Source organism: Equus caballus, chromosome 24, assembly GCF_041296265.1.
Source record: "Equus caballus isolate H_3958 breed thoroughbred chromosome 24, TB-T2T, whole genome shotgun sequence".
Taxonomy (NCBI): Eukaryota; Metazoa; Chordata; class Mammalia; order Perissodactyla; family Equidae; genus Equus; species Equus caballus.
Window position 1 is genome coordinate 30,010,001 of NC_091707.1, and position 25,641 is coordinate 30,035,641.

General features: G+C 35.6%; 1 protein-coding gene across 12 annotated transcripts in view; it reads left to right on the forward strand.

The window, feature by feature from the left end:
* The window catches only part of PCNX1 (pecanex 1), a 177,421-nt gene that overhangs the window by 83,466 nt on the left and 68,314 nt on the right, over window positions 1-25,641 (forward strand). For 6 of the 12 annotated variants that reach the window (XM_023628012.2, XM_023628016.2, XM_023628013.2 and 3 more), the window contains 5 exons: window positions 11,227-11,317; window positions 13,061-13,118; window positions 15,265-15,482; window positions 21,567-21,720; window positions 24,609-24,641. In XM_023628012.2, coding sequence (XP_023483780.1) covers window positions 11,227-11,317; window positions 13,061-13,118; window positions 15,265-15,482; window positions 21,567-21,720; window positions 24,609-24,641 — 554 coding nt within the window. Of the gene's footprint in view, window positions 1-6,994; window positions 7,135-11,226; window positions 11,318-13,060; window positions 13,119-15,264; window positions 15,483-21,566; window positions 21,721-24,608; window positions 24,642-25,641 lie in introns of all 12 variants that reach the window. The other 6 variants (XM_023628015.2, XM_070249685.1, XM_070249684.1 and 3 more) reach the window with 2 other exon arrangements.

Consider the following 25,641-nt stretch of genomic DNA (forward strand, 5'->3'; position numbering starts at 1 on the left):
TTTAATTCCAGGCCTAGTAGGTTTTCCTTAACTGTTTTCTACATCTTTACTCCATGGTGTCACAATAGATAACCACATCCATTTCCTGTACTAAACCCTGAGAATCCTTATTTCCTTGTTGCATTTTAACCAGCATTTCAAGATTACCAGGTGGCATTAGACATGGTGGAAATGTTCATTGAACATGGTATGATAAGGATTTTATTAGTAGCTTATTCAGCAGAGGAAAATATATTTTTATCATCTGTATTCAGCAGGCAGAATTGTTAATCATAATTGATTTTAAGAACTGATTTCTAAGTTTATCATTTAGAACCTGGTGGGACAAATTTGGTTTCCTGTCTTTCTTTCTTTTTTTTTTGAGGAAGATTAGCCCTGAGCTAACATCTGCTGCCAGTCCTCCTCTTTTTGCTGAGGAAGACTGGCCCTGAGCTCACATCTGTGCCCATCTTCCTCTACTTTACATGTGGGACGCCTACCACAGCATGGCTTGCCAAGCGGTGCCATGTCTGCACCCAGGATCCAAAGCGGCGAACCCTGGGCCACTGAGCGCACTTAACCATTGCGCCACTGGGCCGGCCCCTGGTTTCCTTTCTTATTTATAGACTTTATTTCCCTGCAAACTTAGTTAAGATAAAGGTTCAAATGACGTAATTGATGCATGAGTTTTGAAATTAACATTTTTGAAAAGGAAATTACCATCAAAGAATTTCTGGAATCCTTCAATGTAACATGTTGCTCTTTAAAGGAAAAAACCACACATCTTAAAGGTTAATTTTCTTCTTATCAGTCTCTCATTGAACTTGTTTATTATCAGTTGATTTCATAGTGTATTCTGAATTAAACTGCAGTAATACTAAATAAAATGAGCTGTGGCTTAGTGCCCAGATAAGGTTATACAAGAGGCTCTGAATTCAGGTAGCCTTAAAGTTCTATTTTATATCTGTTAAGGTTTTTCTATAAAGTTTGACAGTCACTTCTCAGTTTTTATGTTAATCCCAGCTCGTCTTGTAAGTTAAGACTAATAAATTGACACAATGATGAAATATGCCATTATAGTTGATAGTTAAACTCTTAATATGTGAGATCTCAGAGCAAATGTTCTGTTAAGATCAGATAAAACAGGAAAGTTTATCTGTTTTTTCCGTGTATGAAATTAGTAGTGGTCAGTGGTGAGGATATGCTTTGAAAAAGTATAGATAAAATTGTTTTATTTTCATGTGAGAAAATATCTATTACAATATAGAAGAGAAATCAGGATAATGGAGTTTTATGTTTATCAAGACATAAATATAAAATATATAAATATCATAGGTAGCGTTCCCTTGACGAATTTAAAACTTTCTTAATATCGTTAAGGTATTAGAGTTTCAAAAAGTGATGAGTGAATTCATTTTCCTAAGATTTTCTTTTGTTTCATTACAAGGATTGACAAAGAAGGTATTCTTTGAGATAATCCGCTTCAGTACAGAATTTATTAACTTGAAAATGTGGTCAGTTCTAGAAAAAGGCTTGAAGAAAGCCTGGCAGCACCCTGTTGTCCCTCTTACTAAGCAGTTTATAGCAGCTGTGCATTATTAAGCAGAAATAGGATTTGGAGGCTTTTAAATTTTTTACTTTAAAAAACAGAGACTCATGATTTATGATACTTTTAGTGACGTTTATTGGAATTAGTCTTTAGTGTTTAAAGATTATTACATGCTACTCTGTAGTATTTTGGGCTATTTTTCCTCATTACTATAAATACAGAGTCAAGAGGGTGATAAGGGACCTTGCAGCCTGTACACCAGTCCCCTTTGCTATGGTAAATCATTTTCATTCATCTAAACAAAAAGTTATATTCTTTTTGCAACAACCTTGATCTTGTTTTTTATTGATGTTTTTGAATACAAAAAATACTGAACTCTATCTTTTGTTCCTTTTTTCGGGGGAGGGCAATGTAAAGTCTATATAAGTGAAACTAAAGTGTTATTTTTGTTGAGACAATAAAAATGCTTCATTATATCTACAAGAAAGAAGTGGGGTTTTTTGTTGTGTTTTGTTTTTTGTTTTTCTTTTTTCTTTTTTTTTTCCCCCAAGGAAGATTAGCCCTGAGCTAACTACTGCCAGTCCTCCTCTTTTTGCTGAGGAAGCCTGGCCCTGAGCTAACATCCGTGCCCATCTTCTTCTACTTTATATGTGGGGCGCCTACCACAGCATGGCGTGCCAAGCAGTGCCATGTCTGCGCCCGGGATCCAAACTGGCGAACCCCGGGCCGCCAAGAAGCGGAACGTGCGCACTTAACCGCTGTGCCGCCAGGCTGGCCCCGAAAGAAGTGTTATGAGGTTTGGGAGGCATATTCTACTTATACTTCCTTTTGATAAAATGAGAATGTGCTTTTCCCATCTTTGTAATAGAAATACAATTTCAGAAATACTGGAAAATATAAGGAAGAAAATTAAGTTATCTGTGACTCATCACTCAGGGATATTCATTGTTAACATTTTATAATTTTTTCCTTTCTGTCTTTTTTCATGCACACATGTATATACTTTTCTAAAACAGACTTGGGATCATGTTGTGTGACTTTCGTACTACTGTATGAGTTTTGCATCTTTCTTTTTTCACTTAGCATGTCTGAGCATTTCCTTATGTTATTAATTGTTCTTTAACTTATTTTTAAGTGACTGTGTAATATGTTATCACTTGGACCTACATGAAAGGCAGTATAGTGTAGTGGACTCTAGAGTCAGACTTCCTGGCTTCAAATCGAAGCTCTACCACTTTTTAGCTATGTGACCTTGTGCAAGTTATGTTCTCTCCCTGTGCCTCAGTTTCCACATTTATCAAAGGGAAGCAATAATAATGCCTACTTTATAGGTCTATGGTGAGGATTATAGCTATTAAAATATGCAAAGCATTTAGAACAGTGCCTGGCAGTAGTAACTCACTTACATAAATGATCATTGCTATTATTATTAATGTTATTATTTATTATAATTTATTTAACTGGTTAACTAACTCCATTGTTAGTCTTCAAGGTGATTCCTGATATTTCCTATTATAATAAACATTCTGCTGAACATCCTTTACATAAACCTTTCTGTACAGCTGTGATTATTTCCTTAGAATAAATATGTTAAAATGAAATCATTGGTCAAGAGGAATAAACTTTATTGGAACTTTGAGGTATACTGTCAATTGCTTTACGGAAAGCTTGTACCAGTTTACGCTTTATCTGGCAGGATTTGAGAGTATCTGTTTTATCCCCACAAATATTATAAATTAAAAATAAACCTAGGCAAATTTTATTTTATCTACTCTAACACTCGTCTCCTGGATAATGCTGAGAGGTTTATCGTTGTTACTGTGGAAAGACTACTGGCATATTATTTTAAAAGTTTTGGATGCGTGAACTGCTCTAGGAATTTTACAGGAGATAACAGGGACTGGTTGAAATATCTAATTGTCTCTTGCTAGTCTGTGCTGTAAAGAATTCAGTGATGCACTAGACTAGATTATCCGCTTTCTAAAATTAACATTCTTAAGATTCTAAATTAAACTTGATTAATACATGCATTAGTTGGATAATAGGTTAGATTATTGAATGGAGAGATGCCCCCCCCCCCCGCCAATTACGGCTGAAATAAAAGAGGAGTTTATATTTCCTCTCATAAGTCTACTGGGAGCCATCCCTAGCAGATGGGTTGGTTCTCTTGTCTTCCACATGTGGCTTCCCTGCCTGGTCCATAGTGACTGCTTCAGTTGTTGGCATTTCCCTGAAAATAGGAAGGGAGAGGGCTGTAAAAAAATGTCGAGGACAGCTAGCCTTTATCTTTTAGATAGTGACTTGGGAAATGTGCCTGGCACTTTCTCTTACCTGCCCTGGGCCCATTCATAGACATGGCAACTTCTAGCTGCAAGAGAGGCTGGGAGATGTTTCTAACTAGGTGGACATATGCCCAGATGGAATTCAGTGTGGAGAAGATCCTATCAATAAATAATAAAGGATAATAAATAATGACAAAGGAAAGGATGAGTGCTGGAGGTTAGTCATCAGTTTTTGCCACAATAAGACAATAAGCATTTCAAATCAGTAAATAAAGATCAGTGACCTACTAGAAAAGTTGAGAGTTCAAAGAAATACAAGGAGCTTGCAATCATGGACAAACAGCTCAACCTTGCTCATAATTTTTTAAGTTGCAAATTGAAAACAGGAGTGAGATATTTTTTGTCTGTTGAATGCATAGCGATGTCCATTGTTGGAAAGGATTGGGAGAAATAGACAACTAAAAGATAGAACATTTTTGGAGGGCAGTTTAGAACTATAGACCACAAATGCCCTTATCTTTTAATCCATACATTTTACAAACATGCAGAGATATATGTACATGGATATGCATTGTAGCATTGTTTGTAATTTTGAAAAACTTTAAACCATTTAAATGTCTGTTACTAGAGAAGCTCTGAAAGAGGTGATGGTACATCAACATCGTGTAATGTTCAGAACTTGATGCATCTGTTTTATTGACGTGAAAAGTTAGGCTATATAGTAAGCAAAATAAATAAATTTTAGAACGTGTGTATGAGGAGAGTGATCCACTTGTCTTGGGACAAAATGTGGGTAAAGTTGTTTGGAAGAACACGGAAACTGCTCTTGGCAGTGACTGTCTCTGGGGAGGGGAGAGCTTTCTTCATTTTATATACCGTACTACATTTGAATCATCCATGCATAGTGTTTTTAAATGAAACACAAAAACAAAACAACAGATGTCACTCACTCTCCAAAATCTTGACTAATATCCTCTGGGAATTTCACTGATTACGTGCTGTCTCACCTTCAGCTATCTACCTATACTCTTAACTGACCAGTCTTTTTATTTTCTGCTTTGTTTTTAAATTAATTTTATTGATAAATAATTTAGGTATGATAAATTGCATCCATTTGACATGTACAGTTTGATGAGTTTTAACAGACGTCCACGCCTGTGAAATACCAGAATCAAGATACAGAACGTTTCCATCATCTTCAAAAGATTTCTCGTGCCCCATTGCAGTCCGTCCCTCCTCCGCCCCTGCTGCAGGCAGCCACTATGAGCTTTATGTCATAGTTTTCCCTCTCTTAGAAGTTCACATAAATGCACTCATAAAATATGTGGCCTCTTGTGTTTAGTTTTGCACTTAGTGTGATGCTTTTGAGATTCATCATGTTGTTGCATGGGTTAGTAGTTTGTTCCTCGTTGTTGCTGAGTATTATTCCATTGTATGAACATACTGTATGTTGCATATCCATTCATCTGTTGATGGATGTTTGTGTTGTTTCCACATTTGGGCTATCGTGAATTAAACTTCTAAACTTTTCAGAAGTGCTTTTACATTCCCATTAGCAGTGTGTGCAAATTCCATTGTTCCCATTCTTGCCGACATTTCCTCTTGTTGGCGTTTTACATTTTAGCCCTAATGAGTGTATAATGGTTTCTCATTGTGGTTTAAATTTACATTTCTCCTATGACTAAGGATGATGAGTATCTTTGGATGTGTTTATTGGCTATCCATATATCTTCTTTTGTGAGTTGTGTCCAAATCTTTTACTCACCTTTAAAATTGGGTTGTCTTGTTGGAGTGTAAGAGTCCTTTTGATATTTTAGATACAATTATTTTGTCAGATTCAAGTTACAAATATTTTCTCCCATTCTGTGGCTTGCCTTTCTGTTTACCTGACCAGTTGTAATGTCATCAATATCACTGTTATGGATTACTTTACCAAAATAAGGAGGACTTGTCCCTTTGAAAGAAAATGTGACAGATGATGAAATCGTAGCAGAATATGAACTCCATTCATGCACTTTTGGGAGGTTCCCTGACTGGGATTAGGCAGTGGGAGTGCAGACTTAACAATGGATTAAGGCATGTCATGTTAAGTCAGAACCAGAGAACAGTGGCTGAGTCAGTAAATAAATCCCTTTTACTCTTCCAACCGCTAGAGACATCTGCCTGTCTTTACTAGTCCTCAAAAGCTCTTTTCTAAACCAGCCTTTTTCTTCTTACAGCTGCCCTTTGCCTTATTCTCCTGTTCTAAAAACCTAACAGTGTTGCACATTCCCATAAGAAGGACTGATTCTCAGTATTGAAACTTTTAATTACAAGAATAGCATAGTGACTTGTTTTCGTTGTAGAACAAGAGTTAGAGAGGTTTTAGAAGCCTAAGGCTTGTCTAGGACAGGGGTTGGCAGATACAGCCTTAGGGCTAAATCTAGCTTGATAGTTGTTTTTATAAATATAGTGAATAAAATAAATATTTATTTGTTTTGTATTTTCTATGGCTGCTTTCATGCTACAGTGGCAGACTTGAGTTGCTCCAACAGAGGCTGTCTGGTGCACAAAGCCTAAAATATTTATTATCTTGCCTTTTACAGAAGAAGTTTGCTAACCCATGGTCTAGGGAGAAACAAGTCCATTAACCTATAAGCCACAATAAATTGAGTCATTTCTGTCTGCTTGAAAACTCATATTTCCTCAGAGACTTCTAGTCACTACTCATGATAATAAGGGGGGTGCTATCCAAGAAATTGGAACTAGCCTTAAAGGCTTTCTCTCTTAAAAGTATAATAATATATTCATATCTCTGCTCTTGTAGCCCCTCCCTCGCCTAAGAGTAATACTAGAAAAATGAGAAGTCGGCTAAGACACTGGATCAAGATTAGGCTTGGAGGATACAGAATGAATGGGGGCAGGGGTGCCGGGGAGTTGGGTAGGCTCCAAAGAAGGAAATCAGGCCTCCTGTGTTGTTGGTACTGGAAGACTTAGAAAAACCCTCCAGACGATTGTCCTAGTAACCACCTCCTTTCAGGACACACAGGTAAAATGAGCATGAGAGATCAAGAACCAAATAGGGGTTTCTTAGGCTAGTGCTAGATTTACAGTCTTCATGCATTTAACTCTATGTCATATGGCAAGGATTTTTATTGATAGGACAAGTTAGAGAATCGCATTAATTTCTCTTGTCTTTTATCAGTGTTTTGCCAGTGTTTATTTTGAATTTGTCTGCTGCACCGTTCATGGCTTCAGGCAAATGCTTCAAGTGTCCTTGTTCTTTAAGTCAGTATCCAGTTTTACTCATCTTCCTGTTGCTCATCACTTATGTGTTGACCTATGGTTAGTACTTTGAAATTCTCCTACCTCAAAAAAATGTTCTGTGTAATTAATTTTTGTAGACCATAGTTGTCATTATTGAATGTCCAAGACTGAGAAATACCAGGTGACCATAACTTTATTTTCTTTGTCTTTGGAGATGCTTGGTCATGGCCAATATCATTTATTGTCTGAAATTCCAGCCTCCAGTATTATTTTGTCAGAAATGAATTTTTTTCTTTTTAAATTGTGACAACAGCCATCCTGTTAAGTAAAATTAAATTATGACCTGGGACTTGAATTATAATGAGATGACTCAGTTTATAATCTTAATTCATGTGAGGAGGACATATTTCATCGATGTTCTGCTTTTTCGCCAATTCATAATCATTAGAAATAATCAGTATTTAAATTGAAGTATTTTTTCTTAATACCGAATATTAAAATAGGGTAATTAATAAGGGCACGTTTTACTTTGGATCTAAAGGTTAACTGTGATTATGGTTTTAATCTCAAATGAGTTATATGTAAAATTGTTATGTATGCTAAGAAGATTTGTACAAATTTAAGATATTCTTCATCTTTATAAACCAATAGCAATATATACTTATTTCTGTTTTAGTTATTTTTGAAGATGACGTTAGTAAATTATCATATTAATACATTAAAATGTGACTAAGTTTTTCACTGAAGCCTTAAGTTAAATACTTTTTAGTGTAATTTTTTTTTTCTGAGTTGTTTTTCTTCTGAATAAAATTTCTTCTAAAGTGCTGTGAATTGCCAAGCCCAAAGATAGAAGGAGAACATAGAATCTGTTCTTTTGGTGGAGTAAAGTTGAGAATATACCGTGAAACCTTAATGCAATGTTAGTTTGTTCTGACATGTGCCATGTATATTTTTAGGAACCTGAACGTGTTCTTAAAGTTAGTAGGTAGACAAAAGTTTCTTAAGAAAAAAAAAAAGCACTGTTGAAATCATGCACATTTGTTAAAATAATAGCTGCCCTTTTCTTAAACATGGTTTATGCTTCTAAATTTTATTACTTGTTAGTCACTGGTTTCTGCAGAAGCATTCAGAATTGTAGATGTATGTAGTAATAAAACTACTCAATTTTTCCAGCTGTCTTTCTAAAAAGCTTTTTGGGGAACATGCTTTATTTTTATATTTATATTTATTTAAAATGCAACTATTTCTATATGTTTCATACTAGGCATCTATACATAAAGACAGCATAGTTGTGTAATGACGTAAGGTTCTTTTACAGTTCCATTTGAAAATTACAAAGAGTAATAATATCTTTACTTGATTTCAGTTTCATATAAATATTTATTATTTTCAGTATATCAAGAACAGAACTTATATTACTAAAAATTTCATGGAAGGCTTAAATACTCAGAGTAACACTCCAATAATTTAAACTCTATTGAATATAGAATTAACTTATTTCTAAAATATACACAAAATTATATAATATTTAAACACTTATATTTGTGCATTCCATTCTTACTGGATTTCACACACAGTAGCCAGGCCCTCCCAGCAATTTGTTACTCTCTGATTTACTCATTTAGTATGAGCTTATAGTTCTTCTGCATTTATGCAATCTGTGAATTCGATCAGGTGTATCTTTTTTCTATTAACGTAAGTTAATTATAGTAGCACAGCCAATCTTTGATTATCCTTGATAAGTAGGGAAAGAGCAGAGCATAAAAAGTTACAGTTTAAAAATAATTCTTTTTGGTTTTTTTCCCCAAAAGATTGGCACCTGGGCTAACAACTGTTGCCAATCTTCCTTTTTTTTTTTTTTGACGATTGGCACCTGGGCTAACAACTGTTGCCGATTTTTTTTTTTTCTGCTTTATCTCCCCAGACCCCCCCGTACACAGTTGTATATCTTAGTTGCAGGTCCTTCTAGTTGTGGGATGTGGGACGCTGCCTCAACGTGGCCTGAGGAGCGGTGCCATGTCCGCGCCCAGGATCCGAACCTTGGGCCGCCGCACTGGAGTGCGCAAACTTAACCACTCGGCCACGGAACTGGCCCCTAAAAATAATTCTTAAATCTCAGTCAAGCCAGTATTTTGTTTGTTTGTTTGTTTGTTTAGGAAGATTAGCCCTGAGCTAACTACTGCCAATCTTCCTCTTTTTGCTGAGGAAGACTGGCCCTGAGCTAACATCCATGCCCTCTTCCTCTATTTGATACATGGGATGCCTACCACCTTATGGCTTTTGCCATGTCCGCACCCGGGATCCGAACTGGCAAACCCCGGGCCGCCGAGAAGTGGAACGTGCGAACTTAACTGCTGCGCCACCTGGCTGGCCCCTAAGCCAGTATTTTTGTTGAATTTTTTTCTTCAGTAACAATTTATGCAACCCACCCTACCACCTCAGAAATTTTTTCAGTAATACATCAAGTAACAAAATGACAGCTTGTATAATTTCATTTTAGTTCATAATCTGGTTTCTGTTAGAGGTGCTAAGAGTGAATGACTCATGACTAAAAGGGGATTAAAAGGTGATTTTAGATAATCCACATTATTTGAATAATCCTCCCTTGAAAAACAGCAAATGAATGAGCATTTCACAGGATGGGTTTTTTCTAATTTATCTCAGGAATATATTATTCTGACCAAAAAACTACAGAAAACACCATAATAAAATAAAATATTTGCATATCCTATCTATGATCCATAAAGAGTATGCTAAGAATCCTATTTAATAAAGTACTTTTGCTGATTCTAGTTCTTTTAAAGAATGATGTAGTTGTTGAAATGTTCTGTGAACCATTAGTTATATTATTAAAATATCATGGGGGACTTTCATTGTCATTTTTCAAGGATTTCACTTAAAAATCTTTATTGTATACTGTTTGCATTATAGTCTTGGAAGAGAAATCTTATAGCCCTGTCATCAGTTGAAGTTACCCTTTAAGAATCTTCATATTTACAACCACAGTAATTCCAACTAGTAAAACAAAAACTACATAAATACTCAAAAAGCATCCTGGACTAGACCCAAGTGGTTGCAGTGTTATGTATCTCATCTCAGTGCCCTACTGGGAATTTATATTCCTCCACTTATGCTCCCTCCGCACCATTCATAAAGCTGCCGTAGATCGTCAAGGTGAAGAGTACATTTTAGACAGTATTCAGGTTTTTTAAATTCTATTATCAGAAATCATTTTATCTTATAGAATTCATTTTAAGAGAGTTTTTTTAACCTATGTTTCTTTACAACCAATATAATTTCTAAACTTTAATCAGTTTTGTGGAGATATTTGGCTACCGCAAATGATGTTCCTAAATTTTTGCATAGAGTTCTTGTGGAATCCTACAACTAGTAATGCTCATTAAATACTGTAATTTAAATATCACCAACATTATACATCTTTCATTGAACTTCCTTAGATCCATTTGACACTTTTCATTTCTTCTTAATAAAAACAAAACAGAAGGGGCTGGCCCTGTGGCCGAGTGGTTAAGTTCACGCGCTCTGCTGCAGGCAGCCCACTGTTTCGTTGGTTTGAATCCTGGGCTCGGACATGGCACTGCTCATCAAACCACGCTGAGGCAGTGTCCCACATGCCACAACTAGAAGGACCCACAGCAAAAAATATACAACTATGTACGGGGGGCTTTGGGGAGAAAAAGGGAAAAAAATAAAATCTTTAAAAAAAAAAAACAAAACAGAAGATAATCACACAGGTTTCTTGCTTTGTCATTTGAGCTATCTTAAAACTTAAGCAGCTTTCCAAATGGCCATTCACCGCTTGCAAGTAGTAGTTAGATGACTTTTAAACCACATTAAATTTATTCATTTGATTATTTGAATTGAGAATGTCCTGAGAGGTGAAAAGAGAAGGAGACTGGTATTGCAAAGCTGACTTAAATCCCTTTTAATACCTGATTATGTATGTTGACATTTTGCCTCACTGTTTATCATTCCTTTTCAGTTCACATCTTGCTGAATTACATGCAGATCTTTGTTTTTAAAGTATTTTGGAAAAAGAAGGTTATAGTACATTTTTCTTAAATTGTAACAAGTTTAAAATTTAGTGTTTCTTGACAACAAAATTCTGAGTATTCTAATGGCTTTTTAAAAAAATCGTTTATTTGCTAGGTAAGTTCTCTTCTACGCTTTATGAGACTGGTGGCTGTGATATGTCACTTGTGAATTTTGAACCAGCAGCAAGAAGAGCATCCAATATCTGGTATGTGTGAAGTCATATTAGGAGAGTGTATGAACTTGTATATATTTGACACATTTAAAGTTATTAAGCCTTGAGACGTAAAAGTTATTTTAAAAACAGTATTTTATATTGGCTTAAATAATTTGTCTTAGTGCATTAGTTTCTAGAAAGTTAAATTAGAATTTTTTGCTATGGAAGACAGAAGGCATTATTCTTAAAAGCGATTCTGTGTTTTAAAAAATTAAGTACAAATTTTCTGTGGATCTCATAGTGGTACAGTGGTTTGCACAGTTCCGAATTTAACTATAGATTTCATGCTATATATATATTTTCGGAACTGAGGCCATGATTAAGAGGGACGCCCAGGGGCATTCGTATTGCGCCGCTAGAGATGAAATTCTTGGACTGGCGCAAGATGGACCAGAGCGAAAGCATTTGCCAGGAATGTTTTCATTAATAAGAATGACAGTCGGAGGTTCGAAGGCGATCTGATGTGTATATATACACACACGCGCGCGCACACATATATAGTCCATGATCTAAAAAAGCTTATTAGAAAAATGTTTACACAACTAGGTTCAAACCCAGCAGTTCTCTTTCTTTGTGTAATTTAAAAATTTTATTTCCTTGTAAGGGTTTTGGTCAAGTATTTTTTTAAATGATCATCTTTCATTTTGTTTTACAATTTGTTTACTAGCTATAAAAAGGAAGAATTTATTAAAATATGGGTCATATGTTACATTTAGTTTCTTTTCCCTCCTGCTTTTAGGAAGGAGTTGTATAAGATAATGGAGAAGTTAGGAGAAAAGCAAATAAGATTTTAGAAATCTTGATCATATAACATGATCACTTATTTAGAATGCATTAAAAAATTTTTTAAATTTTAATCTTACTGTTCATCTCTTCAAGTTGCTGCTTTGAGATCTATTATGAATTAGCTCACTTTTTTCACAAGGGTCATTTGATTCTTACTTTAGGACTTCCATTTAATGATGGGGAACACCTATTTAAATGTTACACCTCTATGGCAGTTCATGTGGTTTCTAAGATCTGAGGGGCCATTTAAAGCGATAAGATCCTACAGTCCCTTAGCTTAGCATGCTGAAAAGATAGAACGTTTAGAAAACTATACTTTCTCCAGAGCTCCTTAGTCCCCTCTCAGAACGCACCCTGTCAAAAATGTTAAATTCAAGTCTTAGATGATTTTGTAACAGTAAAAACAGTAGGAGGGTGGAGTAATGGAAAAATTATGTTCAATATAATTCAAGTTAAGAACAAGTCTTTACACCATAAACTTGGTAAGGTTTCACATTTTGAAATCTAAACTTGACTAAGCTGTAGAAACTGAGTTGTCATGTTGTAGGCTATTGTAGCTAAAATTTATTGTGGTTCCAGGCAATATATTAATTGCTTTCTTAAACACTTTTCACAAGGACTTTGTGATAGAGGTACTATTATCCTATGTTACTGATGAGGAGACTGAGGTATAAAAAGGTTGGATAACTTGTGCAAGATCTCATTCGGTTGATGAAGAAATTTAAAGATAGATATTCTGACCCAGAGGCTATGCTCTTAATCACAATTCTAAGATATTCTGACCCAGAGGCTATGCTCTTAATCACAATTCTAGGAAAATGCTGTTTTGCATTTTGAAGTTTACATGAGACAGTGAGGACATGTAAATATCGTCCAATTGTTAAAGTATTTTTTTCCTACTACTTGACAAACTGTTTATTCCCTAAAGTCTTTTTCATTTTATTTTAGTGACACGGATTCTCATGTATCCAGTTCTACCTCAGTTCGGTTTTATCCACATGATGTGGTAGGTTTTCCTTTATTTTTATAAAATGATGTATTTTCAGATTAACTAAGTATACAAATCAGAAAAATAGATGTAGTTATAAAATATCAACTTTGTTGAAAACTATGGAAAAATCACCTTTGCTGTCCCATTGTGAATCTCGTGTTACAAGTCCTTTGTTAAAAAACATACATAGAACACCATAAAGTTTAATTAGCTATATATTGATCAATTATTACACTTCTGAGGGTGTGTAAAGGTCCATTTTCTCACCAGTATCATAATCTGGTTGTGCCTTTTTTTTTTTTTTGAGGAAGATTACCCCTGAGTTAACATCTGCCGCCAATCCTCCTCTTTTTGCTGAGGAAGACTGGCCCTGAGCTAACATCCGTGCCCATCTTCCTCTACTTTATATGTGGGCTACACCATGGCTTGCCAAGCAGTGCCATGTCTGCACCCACGATCCGAACTGGTGAACCCTGGGCCGCCAAAGCAGAACGTGCGCACTTATCCGCTGCACCACTGGGCCAGTCCCTGGTTGTGCCATTTTTATGTGTGCCATTTTAAAACTTCACTTTGAATATTATGATTTTGGTGCAGTTATCCATTGGTTGACTGTTAGTTATTCATATACCAGAGTGTGGGGGAAAGCTTAGTGATGACATCACTAAAAATGCCACATGAAATACAGTGGGTATAATTTAAAAAGGTAACACTGCGTTTGCCATCAAGATGTATATATTGAAGTTGGAAAAGACAAAATGGATGAAATCCTTATAAGCAACATGTAAGAGAGATATATAGATAAATGTAGTACCAAAGGGATTAATTATTAGCACCTTTCTGAAGGTGATAAATTGTGAGCAAGGTTTTAAAACCATAGATATGAGTTGGCATAGAGAAAAGGTTTTCAACTAGTGGACATTTGGCAATGTCAGGAAAGATTTTTGCTTGTCACAACTTGGGGAATACTTCTATCTATTGGATAGAAGCCAGGGTTGCTGTTAAACATCCTATAGTGGACAGCATAGCCCCTACAACAAAGAATTATCTGGCTGAAAATACCTGTAATGCCAAGATTGAAAACCCTGGCATAGAGGATAAGAAAAACGTGGGGAAGTATTTGTCAGTGCTTAGTGATAGAAATGGCTTTGTTATATACAGGAAGCAAATTTTCTTGGCTTTACCCACATATGTGTTTGAAAAGAAAAGGCTATCCCCACTTTTTTGCTGTAGTGTATTCCTGGAAACTCCATAGGAAAGCAAAAGTGGGAAACGATTATTTCATTATTTTCCACTGTTAAACGTATGGGAGCCTTGAGGTAGCAAACTACTGGCTAGTGCTATGCTAGATGCAGTAAACTTTTGATTCTTTCAAAGGAAGGGGATACTGGAGAACTGGTGAATGGATGAGTTAAAGTTAAAAGATAGGTAAGGTGGTAATTTCCTGTATAGCCTCAGATTAGCAGCCTGCCAAAACAACAAAAAAAAAGGGGTGTGGAGAGGGATTTGAAAACAACAGTAACAGTGAAGAGACTGTTGGAAGAAATGAGAGTCAAAGGCATTGGATCCACGTCCGTGGAGCTTAGATTTAGCATGGCAATGAGGTTCATAGCTTAATGAGAAAGGACCATGAATGTGACAGGGAGAGGGGAAGCCATTAGTGATTCACTGTAAGTGATTTTAATGGGTTTACTAGCTACATCATCATAAAATGTTAAGATTTCAAACACTTTTCCTAATACAACCTTTCCAAAAGGCCTGTTGATTACTTTGCTTTGTTTTAGTTCACTTCCTATTGTCACCGTCTGTACAGTCACATGTTGCTTAGTGAAAGGGATATGTTCTGAGAAATGCATCATTAAGCAATTTCATCATTATATGACCATCATAGACTAGACTTACACAAACCTAGATGGTACAGCCTACTACACACCTAAGCTGTATGGTACTAATCTTAGGGGACCACCATTGTACATGCAGTCCGTCGTTGACTGAAACATCATTATGCAGTGCATGGCTGTAGTTTCTAATGATCATAAAATATCCACAAGTGGGCTAATGTTGAAAATTAAGGGGGCTCAGATAATTTGCAGACTAATTGAGTAGCCCTTGAGTCATGACTTGTTAAAGATATTTTAACCTTTTAATGCTGACTTTCTTTTAGCTCTCTCTTCCGCAGATTCGGCTGAACAGACTATTGACCATTGATACAGATTTGTTGGAACAACAAGACATTGATCTAAGCCCTGACTTGGCAGCAACTTATGGTCCAACAGAAGAAGCTGCCCAAAAGGTTAAACACTATTATCGCTTTTGGATCCTGCCGCAGCTATGGATCGGCATTAACTTTGACAGACTCACACTTTTGGCTCTGTTTGATAGGTGAGAGTATAGTGTGATATTAAATATATGCACAGATTTTATTTTTAAATTGAAATGTCCCTAATTACCCATTGAGGTTTTTACTTGGTTACCGTGTTGGAAAATGTTTCCTGTTTTGGTCCTTTTGGAATAAAATTTAAGTTAATAGTGTTCCCAAACATTAACTCTCTTGAATCCATTAAAAACTTTTTTGTGGCAATTAATGTTTATACAACATCATTCTTTTTATTTTCAATAAGAATCATGCAACTGAGGCCAGCCCTGTGGCCTAGTGGTTAAGTTCAGTGCACTCTGCTTCAGCGGCCCAGGTTCATTTCCTGGGTGCAGACTTATACCACGTGTCAGTGGCGACGCTGTGGTGAAAACCCACATACAAAATAGAGGAAGATTGGCACAGATGTTAGCTCAGGGCAAATCTTCCTCAAGCAAAAAGAGAAAGATTGGCAACAGATGTTAGCTCAGGGCAAATCTTCCTCACACACACATACACACAAAAAAAAGAATCATGCAATTGTACTTAAAAGCCAGAGAATATGTGGTGTTTATGATCATAAGGTTATAGGTAATATGACCCTAAATAAAAAGGTATAAGATGAAACTTTTGTTTCCCTATTTCTTAGCACTAGTCTTAATAGTAAACAACATTAGTCTATCATGAACTTGGTGACCAAATGCTGCCTCCATTCAACATGGAGTAGCAAGGACTGGATTTACGCTCCTAGCTGAAACAATGAAAAGCAGACAAAATGAATGAAACAATGGTTTTCAAGACAGCAAGGGACAGTGTTTGCTGAGAGATGGGAAACAAATTATGTGAGCCCTACAACTGCCCCAGTTTACTGCCTTACGAGAGATCCCAGGCTGCCACACAGGGAGAAGGTACTGAAGTAGAGCCTAGCGGACTTCCAGAGTTGAGGAGATGGAGCTACAAGTCCAGGGAGACTAAGGCAGCTAGAGTCCATAGGACAGAATATCAGAGAGAGAATCTCAAGAGCTCTGCAGTGGGTCTCCTTGACTATTCAGCAGAGTATTGATAAGTGAATGTCTGTGAGGAATCTACCAGGGAAATAACTGTGTGAAGGAAATAGGACAAGTAGTGCCTGGCACTCACACAGGGCAGGAAATAAGTGCCTGTTCCCACCGGCCAGATAGAAGAAACTTGTAATTCATATTTTATGCTGCATAAGATATGCACTCAGGAAAGTCTTGCCTTACAGATGTGGAATAATTAGCCCTAGCATGAGCACTGCTCCAGACCCACCTAACAAGTCATAAAAGATCTGAAAGGATCAAACTGTTTCTAAGTAGCATAACAAAGCTCAAGAAGATTTCTAGAAATCCAGAAATTCTCAGCACCCAGTAAGTTAAGATTCATGATGTCTGGCATCCAGGGATTACCAAGCATGCAAAGAAACAAGAAAATATGATTTATAATGAGGAAAATAATGAATCAGTTGAAACCAACCTGTAACAGTCACAGATTTAGAATTAGCAAAGACATTGAAACAATTATAACTGTACTCCATATGTTAAAAAAGTTAAGTAGAGGCATGGAAGATATAAGAAAAGACCCAAGTCAGACTTACAGAGATGAAAACTAGTGTCTGAGATGAAAAATACAATGGACGGCATTAATGGTAGACTAAATATTACAGAAGAAAATATTGGTGAACTTGAAAGCATGCCAATAGAGACTATCCAAAATGAAATGGAAAGAAAAAGGTATCATCCTCCCACTCCCATCCCCCAAAGAAAAGAACATCGAAACAAAGTAAAAGTAACCTTTTGGACAACTTCAAGAAGAGATGGGGACAGAAAAAATTGGGAGGAAATAATGGTGGAGAACTTTCCAAATTTGATGAAAGCTTTAAACATCTGCATTAAAGAACCTCAGTGAAACCCAAGTACGAGAAACATGAAGAAAACTGCACCAAAACATGTAATTGCACAAAACCAGTGATAAAATCTTAAAAACTGCAAGAGAAAACAGGACATAGTTTGTTAGAAAAATGAGGATAAGGAAGACGTCAGATTTATTATGGGAAATAATGCAAATGAGGAGACAGTGGAGCAACATCTTTAAAGTATTGAAAGGAAAAAAACCCTGTCAATCTGGAATTCTATACCCAGCAAAAATATCTTTTAATAAACCAAGATGAAATAAAGACATTTTCAGACTGGAAAAAACTGAAATAATTCTTCGTAAGCAGGCGCACACTACAAAATATGTTAAAGAATGTCTTTCAGGCAGAAGGAAAGTAATACCAAATAGAAATACAGACCTACCCAAAGGAATAAAGATTACTAGAAATGGTAAGTCACTACATTGATAACAATATATAAGATTTTTCTTACTAATTAGATCTCTTTAAGAGATGATTGGATGTTTAAGCAAAAATAATAATGTATTGTTTGGCTTATAACATACATAAATGTAAAAATTCATGACAGTAATAGCATAAAGGCCAGGAAGGGATATATAAAAATATACAACTATAAGTTTCTTATACCATATGTGAAGTCATATAACATCATTTGAAAGTAGACTGTCATAAAATGTATACTGTAAACCCTAAAACAACCACTAAAATAACAAAAGAAAGAGTTATAGTTAGTAAGTAAAAAAAAGAGATAAAATGGATTCATAAAAGTTACTCTGTTAATCTAAAAGAAAGCAGAAAAAGAGGGGAAAGATTAAGAATAGATTGGCAGATAGAAAATAAATGACAAGATTATAATTGGAAAAAAGTCAAAAATTGTCAAATTGGGGTAAAAAGCCAGACTCAACTCTGTTCTGCCTGCAAGAAATACACTTAAATATAAAAACAGAAATAGGTTAAAACTAAAAGACTGAAAAAGATATAATGTACTGACACTAATCAAAGGAAAGCTGGGGTGGCTGTATTAATGTCAAAGTAGATTTCAGAGCAAAGAATATTGTCGAGTGTAAAGTCATTTCATAATGATAAAGGGTCCTTTAATCCATAGGATTTAACCATCCTAAGTGTTTCTACACTTAAAACAGCACTTTAAAAATACATAAAGTAAAAGCTGATAGAAATAGAAGAAATAGACAAATTTACAATTATAATTGAATTCAACACCCCCCCTCAATAATTGATAGAACGAATATATAGAAGATCAATAAGTATATAATAGACTGGAACAATACTGTCAACCAACCTAAGTTGATTGACGTTTATGGAACACTCCACTCATAACAACAGAATACACATTCTTTTAAGTGCACATGGAACGTCTACCAAGATAGACCATATTCTGGGCTGTAATACAAAGGTCATATTTGAAAGGACTCAAGTCATACTTAATGTGTTCTCTGACCATAGTGGAGTTAATTTTAAATTGATAGCAAGAAAAACTTGGAAAATCCCTAAATATTTGGAAACTAAATAACCCTTCTAAGTAACTCAAGGATCAAAGAAGAAATCAAGAAGAAAATTAGGCAGTGTTTTTGAACTGAATAAAAAAACATGGCATATCAGAATTTTTGGAATGTTACTAGCACAGTACTCGGGAGAGTTTATAGCACTAAATAAGAAAAAAAATCAAATGAGTGACTTCACCTTAAACCTGAAGAAACTAGAAGGAAAACTAGGAAAACTGGAGCACATTAAGTCCAAGTAAGCAGAAGAAAGAAAATAATAAAGAACAAAGCAGAAATCAGTGAGGAAACAGAAAAACAATAGAGAAAAATCAAGGAAATGTAAAAGCTCCATCTTTAAGAAGATCAATATAATTGGTAAATCTTTAGCCAGGCTGATCAGGAAAAAAAGAAAGAAGGTATAAATTACCAATATCAGGGATATGAGATAGGATATCACTACAGATTCTACAGGTATTAAATGGATATTATGAACAGCTGTATATAAATTAATTTGACAGTGGACAAATTTCTTGAAAGAGGTAAATCATCAAAGTTCATTCTGAAAGAAATATATTACCTTAGTGGTCCTATATCTATAAATGGAAATTGAAGTTAAAAACCTTCCCATAAAGAAACTCCAGGCTTAGATAGGATCAAAGTAATATCTCGAATCAGTGAAGTGGAGAAAGGATAACTTTTTCAACAAATGGTGCTGAAACCATCGGATTTCCATATGCAAAAAAATGAGTTTGTATCCTTACCTTGCACCATATTACAAGAATTAATTCAAAATGGATCATAGGTCTAAATGTAAAATCTAAAACAATAAAACGTCTTAAAAACAAAAAAAAAACATAGGAGAACATTTTTGTGACCTTGGGTTAGGCAAAATTTCTTAGATGTGACACCAAAAACAAGATCAATAAAAGAACAAATTGATAACTTGATTCATCAAAATTGAAAACAAAAAACAAAAGAGAGCACATGTTCGGTGTCTAACAACATAGAAAGTATTTTGTGTAGCAGGGGCAACAAGGATCATTGGATTTGGCAAATCCGGAATTCCACAACTGCCATATAAGATCAATGAAAATACCAGTGTTTCTTGATTTGAAAATGCTATTGAACTCGTTTTAATCTGATACAACTATCAAATGACATAGTAGAGATGTTTGTGAATTTTATTTCTTAGGTTAATTGATCATTATAAATATGACATTGACTTAAAAAACAAATTAGTAAAAACATTTTGTGATTATAAGAGTAATTCTTTACCCATTATAGAAAATTTAAATATGCAGAAAGATTTTAAGCCAGAAAGAGGCCAACCACAATTCTACCCAGATAGACCATTATTAGTAGTATCATTTTGATTTGTCATCTTTTTTACCGTGTGTATGTTTTTTGAATAACAAGACTTATATCCTCCTATATACACAGTTTTGTGTCCTGCTTTTTTTGTATAGCAGATGTACTGAGCGTGTTCCTGAGTCAGAAAACATTCTTTAAAAACAAGACTTTTAGGGGCTGGCCTGTTGCGTAGTGGTTAAGTTTGCGCTCTCCACTTCAGTGGCCCGGGGTTCGCGGGTTCGGATCCCCGTTGTGCACCTACACACTGCTCACAAGCCACGCTGTGGCGGCATCACATATACAAAATAGAGTAAGATTGGCACAGATATTAGCTCAGGGCTAGTCTTCCTCACCAAAAAAACCCCCAAAAACAAACAGAACAAGACTTTTAGCAAGTATTTAGCATTTTGTGAATCAAATTTCCCCAAGAAGTAATGAGACAGATTTTTACCTTTTGGTGAGACATATAAAGATCATTTTCATTGCTCTGTGTAATGTCTTGGGCATCATATTGTTTCTTTTACAGTGTCAGTTTAATAAAAGAGAACTGTCTGAGCAACTTTGACAGAGGCAGTATTGATCATCTTTATCACTGCCTTCATTCTCAACATGTGTAACAGCCTGTATTTAAGTAATTCTAATAAGTTAGTTTTCAGATTATTTCAGATGATTTAGAGATGGGGAAAATGAAACCACTGGTATCAAAATTTGGTTACAACCTTTGTCATATATAATAATTGTTTTAAATTTAATTTTCTAGAAACTGTTTTGAGATTTTTTTTCCTCTTTTTTCTTTTGCTGAGGAAGATTAGCCCTGAGCTACTATCTGTGCCAGTCTTCCTCCATGTTATATGTGGGTCACCATCACAGCATAGCTGACGAGTCATGTAGGTCTGCGCCCGGGATCTGAACCCACAAACCCGGGCCACTAAAGTGGAGCATGTGGAACTTAACCACTATGCCAAGGGCCTGCCCTGAGATTTTGTTTTTCAGACTTGATCCTTTGTGTATCTCCTTTATTTGCCATCTGAGTTGCTTAGTTATTCTGCAACAAATTTGACAGAAAAGGAAATGTTAAGAAGAGTAAAGTTTTAAAATAGAAATTAGAACTATATTATGTGTTAAAATTAAAACGTCACAATCCACTGTAGGATGCTTTATTTGCACATAAGAATTTGTGTTAATTTTCCACATAAACTAGTTTCTTTTTCAGTATAATCCAAAATCTTATTCAAACCCAGTACCAAAAAACACCTCAGGAAGCATAATATGAACTTTCTGTTGATGTCTTCCCTTTTTTCACTGTGATTAATTTCTTGTATTGATGATATACATTTTTCTGTCTGCAGAAATCGTGAGATCCTGGAAAATGTGTTAGCTGTCATCCTGGCTATTCTTGTGGCTTTTTTGGGATCTGTTCTTCTCATTCAAGGCTTCTTCAGAGATATCTGGGTCTTCCAGTTCTGCCTGGTCATAGCCAGCTGTCAGTACTCGTTACTTAAGGTACCAGCGTCTCTTCTTTTCAGACTTTGGAATAATAGTTCTGTTACAATGCAGAAGATTTTGTATCATTCACTATTTCACTAGGATAATTTTTAGATTTATTTTCCTTGGATGTTTAAGTTAGATTGGATAGGGAACAAAAGGGACATATAAACATTAAAAAATAATGCTATGTAAATGAAGTTTCCTAAAAACTGTATTTTTGTGTTAAAAGAAAATATTTGGGCATTTGTTAAAAATAAGAATTTGCATTCTTTTTTTTAAAGATAGGCACCTCAGCTAACAACGGTTGCCAATCTTCCTTTTTATTTTCTCTTTCTGCTTTTTCTCCTCAAATCCCCCCAGTATATAGTTGTATATTTTAGTTATGGGTCCTTCTAGTTGTAGTACGTGGGACGCCGCCTCATCGTGGCCTGATGAGCGAGTGGTGCCATGTCCGCACCCAGGATCTGAATCAGAGAAACCCTGGGCCGCCGTAGCGGAGCGCGCAAACCTAACCACTCGGCCACAGGGCTGGCCCCAAGAATTTGCATTCTTGAAATTCATTTCTTTTTAATTTATCAACATTAACTCTCCAACTCCCATATTTTAGGCCTTCTGTTCTGTAGGTGCAATTTATTAAAATCCATCATTGGTGGACCTAGTCAAAACTAGAATATATGTTCTTTAGGGGCACCAAAAGCAGAAGGTTGGTGTCCTTTTGCTGTTGTTCAGTAGTGGCTCTAAAATGCCAAATGTTATCAATTTTAAGCTTTCCAAAAATGGGAGAATGAAATACCAGATTTTTCACCTTCCATGCAAAATCATGTGGACTGTTAATGTGGACTGTTTTCTTTCCTTTCTTTCTTAAGTAAATACCCTTGTGTGTATTGGTTATTTGCCTGATAGATGGTGACATGCAGAACCCTGCCCCATCGTGAAAAGTATTGAGTTCTCTTTATACCATCAGCTTTCCTTTCCTTTTTCCTCTCCCCATTTATAGATAGACATCTGGAATAAACCACCTATGTCAGCTGCTTGTTTCTTCAGGGCCCATCCATACTCATTTCCTCAATGCAGTACTGAAATTACAGTCTTTGTGGTGCTAATAATCTCTAATTGCCAAATCTGTGTCCTTTTCTTAGTCTTCATTCTCTGCCAGTGCTGCATCATATAATACCTCTGAATGCTACCTTCCATTTCTATATTCTCCTCATTGATGTTCTGTGACTATACTACCCTGACAATTATCCTACTTTTCAGATATCTTTGTTTTCCCTTTTGGATGCCTCTTTGTTCTTTTGACCACTTCTTAATTTGAGAATTCTCTAGAGTTTTATTTGGCCCTCTTCTCAGTTTGCAGTTCCTTGCCAGTGAAGTCATCCTCTTTTATTGTTTTATTTGTTGCCTCTATGTATGAATTATGTCCAGATTTATATCTCAAAGTCTTCACCGTTCTCACAAGCTTTAGTCCTATATATCTAACAGGCAGTTGGCACATTTTAAAAATAGCACATCATGGGCCGGCCCGTGGCTAAGTGGTTAAGTTCGCACACTCCGCTTCAGTGACCTGGAGTTTCGCCAGTTCGGATCCTGGGCGCGGACATGGCACTCCTCAACAAGCCATGCTGAGGCGACGTCCCACATAGCACAACCAGAGGCACTCACAACTAGAATATACGACTATGTACTGGGGGGCTTTGGGGAGAATTAAAAAAAAAGAAAGACTGGCCACAGATGTTAGCTCAGGTGCCAGTCTTTTAAAAAAAAATAGCACATGATCATCTTCTGATAAATATTTTCCTTTCTCAGTTCCTTTGCTTTTGACAGTAGTATACCAAGTCAAAATCTTAGAGCCTCTGCTCCATCCTTCTTGATCCCTAATAACAAATAACCAAGTACGTTTGATTAAATTTGTGATCCTCTGTTAAAATTTCTGGTCTTTGTTCTTGGTTTCCATTTCAACCCATCCCTTTATTGCCTTAAACCATTTAAATTCATTCCTTGGCTCCAGTGTCCCTTGTAGTTTTGTAGTCCCTCCAGTGTCCAGTAGTTTTGTCCACTGCTTTCAAGTTAGTATGGTTAGAAAAGGTAAAAGATGCCTGAGATTTTTGAAATTAGTTGACTAGAAGACTAATATCATAAACAGAAATAAGAAAGGCTGGAACAGAAGCTTTTAAAGACTATATGTTGGAACTGAAAGTTTAACGATCACCTGGTCTCATATCCAGCCAAGGGCCACATGCCAAACTCTGACCTTGGTCCCGTCTAGAACTAGGGTGATGGTAGCCCATCCTAGTTAAATTATTTGGTATGCGTTGGAAATGAACTTGGGAGAAGAGTCATGATTCAGGAAGTGGCTGCACCTTTTGAACATTTTTGTGGAAAGTTGATAAAGTCTTTTACAAGGATATAGCTTATCTTATTTGATGTGAAAATGCAGATAATATATTTAATACAAATACCACTGAATTGTTTAGTAAGTTTGGAATTTGTGGGCAGAGCTACAATTCTTCTTATAAGCTAACCCATATTTTGTGCCTTTCCTGAATGGAGTGATGTGGCATAAGAAAGCATTCTACCTTAACTATGCTTATGTGTAGTCATGAGCCAAGCAGTAAGATGGATCTGTCTGCCATATGCCATTTCAGAAACATTAAGCTAGATGCAAATGACTAATTGACCATAATAAGTTGAAGAGTCAAGAAAGATTTGAGATGTTTTTAATATCACAGTGATACCAGTATCTGGAGCTGATGTTTCATCTCCTGTTGAGTTTCAACAGAACTAATGTAGGTCATTTCTTATCTGTGGGGTATTCACTTGAAATTACTTCAGACATTTTGAAACTTGCTTGTAAAATTACCAGGACTTCAGTAGTGTAATCTATCTTTCTGTTTCACTTTTAGAGTGTTCAACCAGATTCTTCTTCTCCCAGACATGTAAGTCACTCTAATATACCTGTAACTGGTAGTTCCTTAACATTTATCAGAGCCTTTTTTTTTAGCCGTATGTCACATTGAATTAAGATTTATGTTATTATTTTCTCATCTGAGTTTTGACACACTACTAGAGAAATATAGGTGATTTATTAGCATGAAGTAAAATGACATTGTAATTGTAGACTCTAAATCTTGGTTGAAATTGGGCATAATTCATTTTTTGACAACCTCTTTGAGGAGGAGGTTATCAATTAGGGAGACATGGTTCATATAAACTCATGGTTATTTGATAACTTGCATTTAATAAACTGAACAATAAATCATGAATAAGTATTGAGAAATAGAATTTTGAAGTAGGAAAAACTTTACATTTTTTTGCTTAGGTAATCATTAAGAGCAAGAATAAAGAAGTAATACATTGATCTCGTGTTTAGACCTGTGGACACTAAGGAGATTAAAAACCTTGTTAATCATTTTGTGACTTTAGACAAAAGCATTAGCTGCCTAACACTCTTTGTTGTGAAGTCTGGTTTTAGACCTTACTCTAGAGTGTTTATTTAATAGAAAGACCAAAGGGCTTCTCTTTAAAGCAGTTAAAAAACAGATTCCAAGAACAGTTTATGCTGGTACCTTCTTTCTTGAATAGAATTATTATTTTTACCCATACACTGGAATACTTAATGAGAGTAGATGAGCAAAACAAAACAAGGAAGCAAATGATTTTATTTCAACAGTATTTTATTTATTATTTTGTAAGAATGTTTTTCAAGTGTAATAATACATGGAAGTATTGTTTCTAACTTTTTATTTTGTCGCAATTTCAGACTTAGGAAAAAGTTGCAAGGATTGTACAAAGACTTCCTGATGCCATTCACCTGGGATCCCTGTGTTAGCATTTTACTCTGTTTGCTTGTTCCCTCTCTGGTTCTTCTCACCAACACACACGTACACACTTTTCTAAACTGTTTGAGACTGAATTGTACACGTGTTCCTCCTTTAC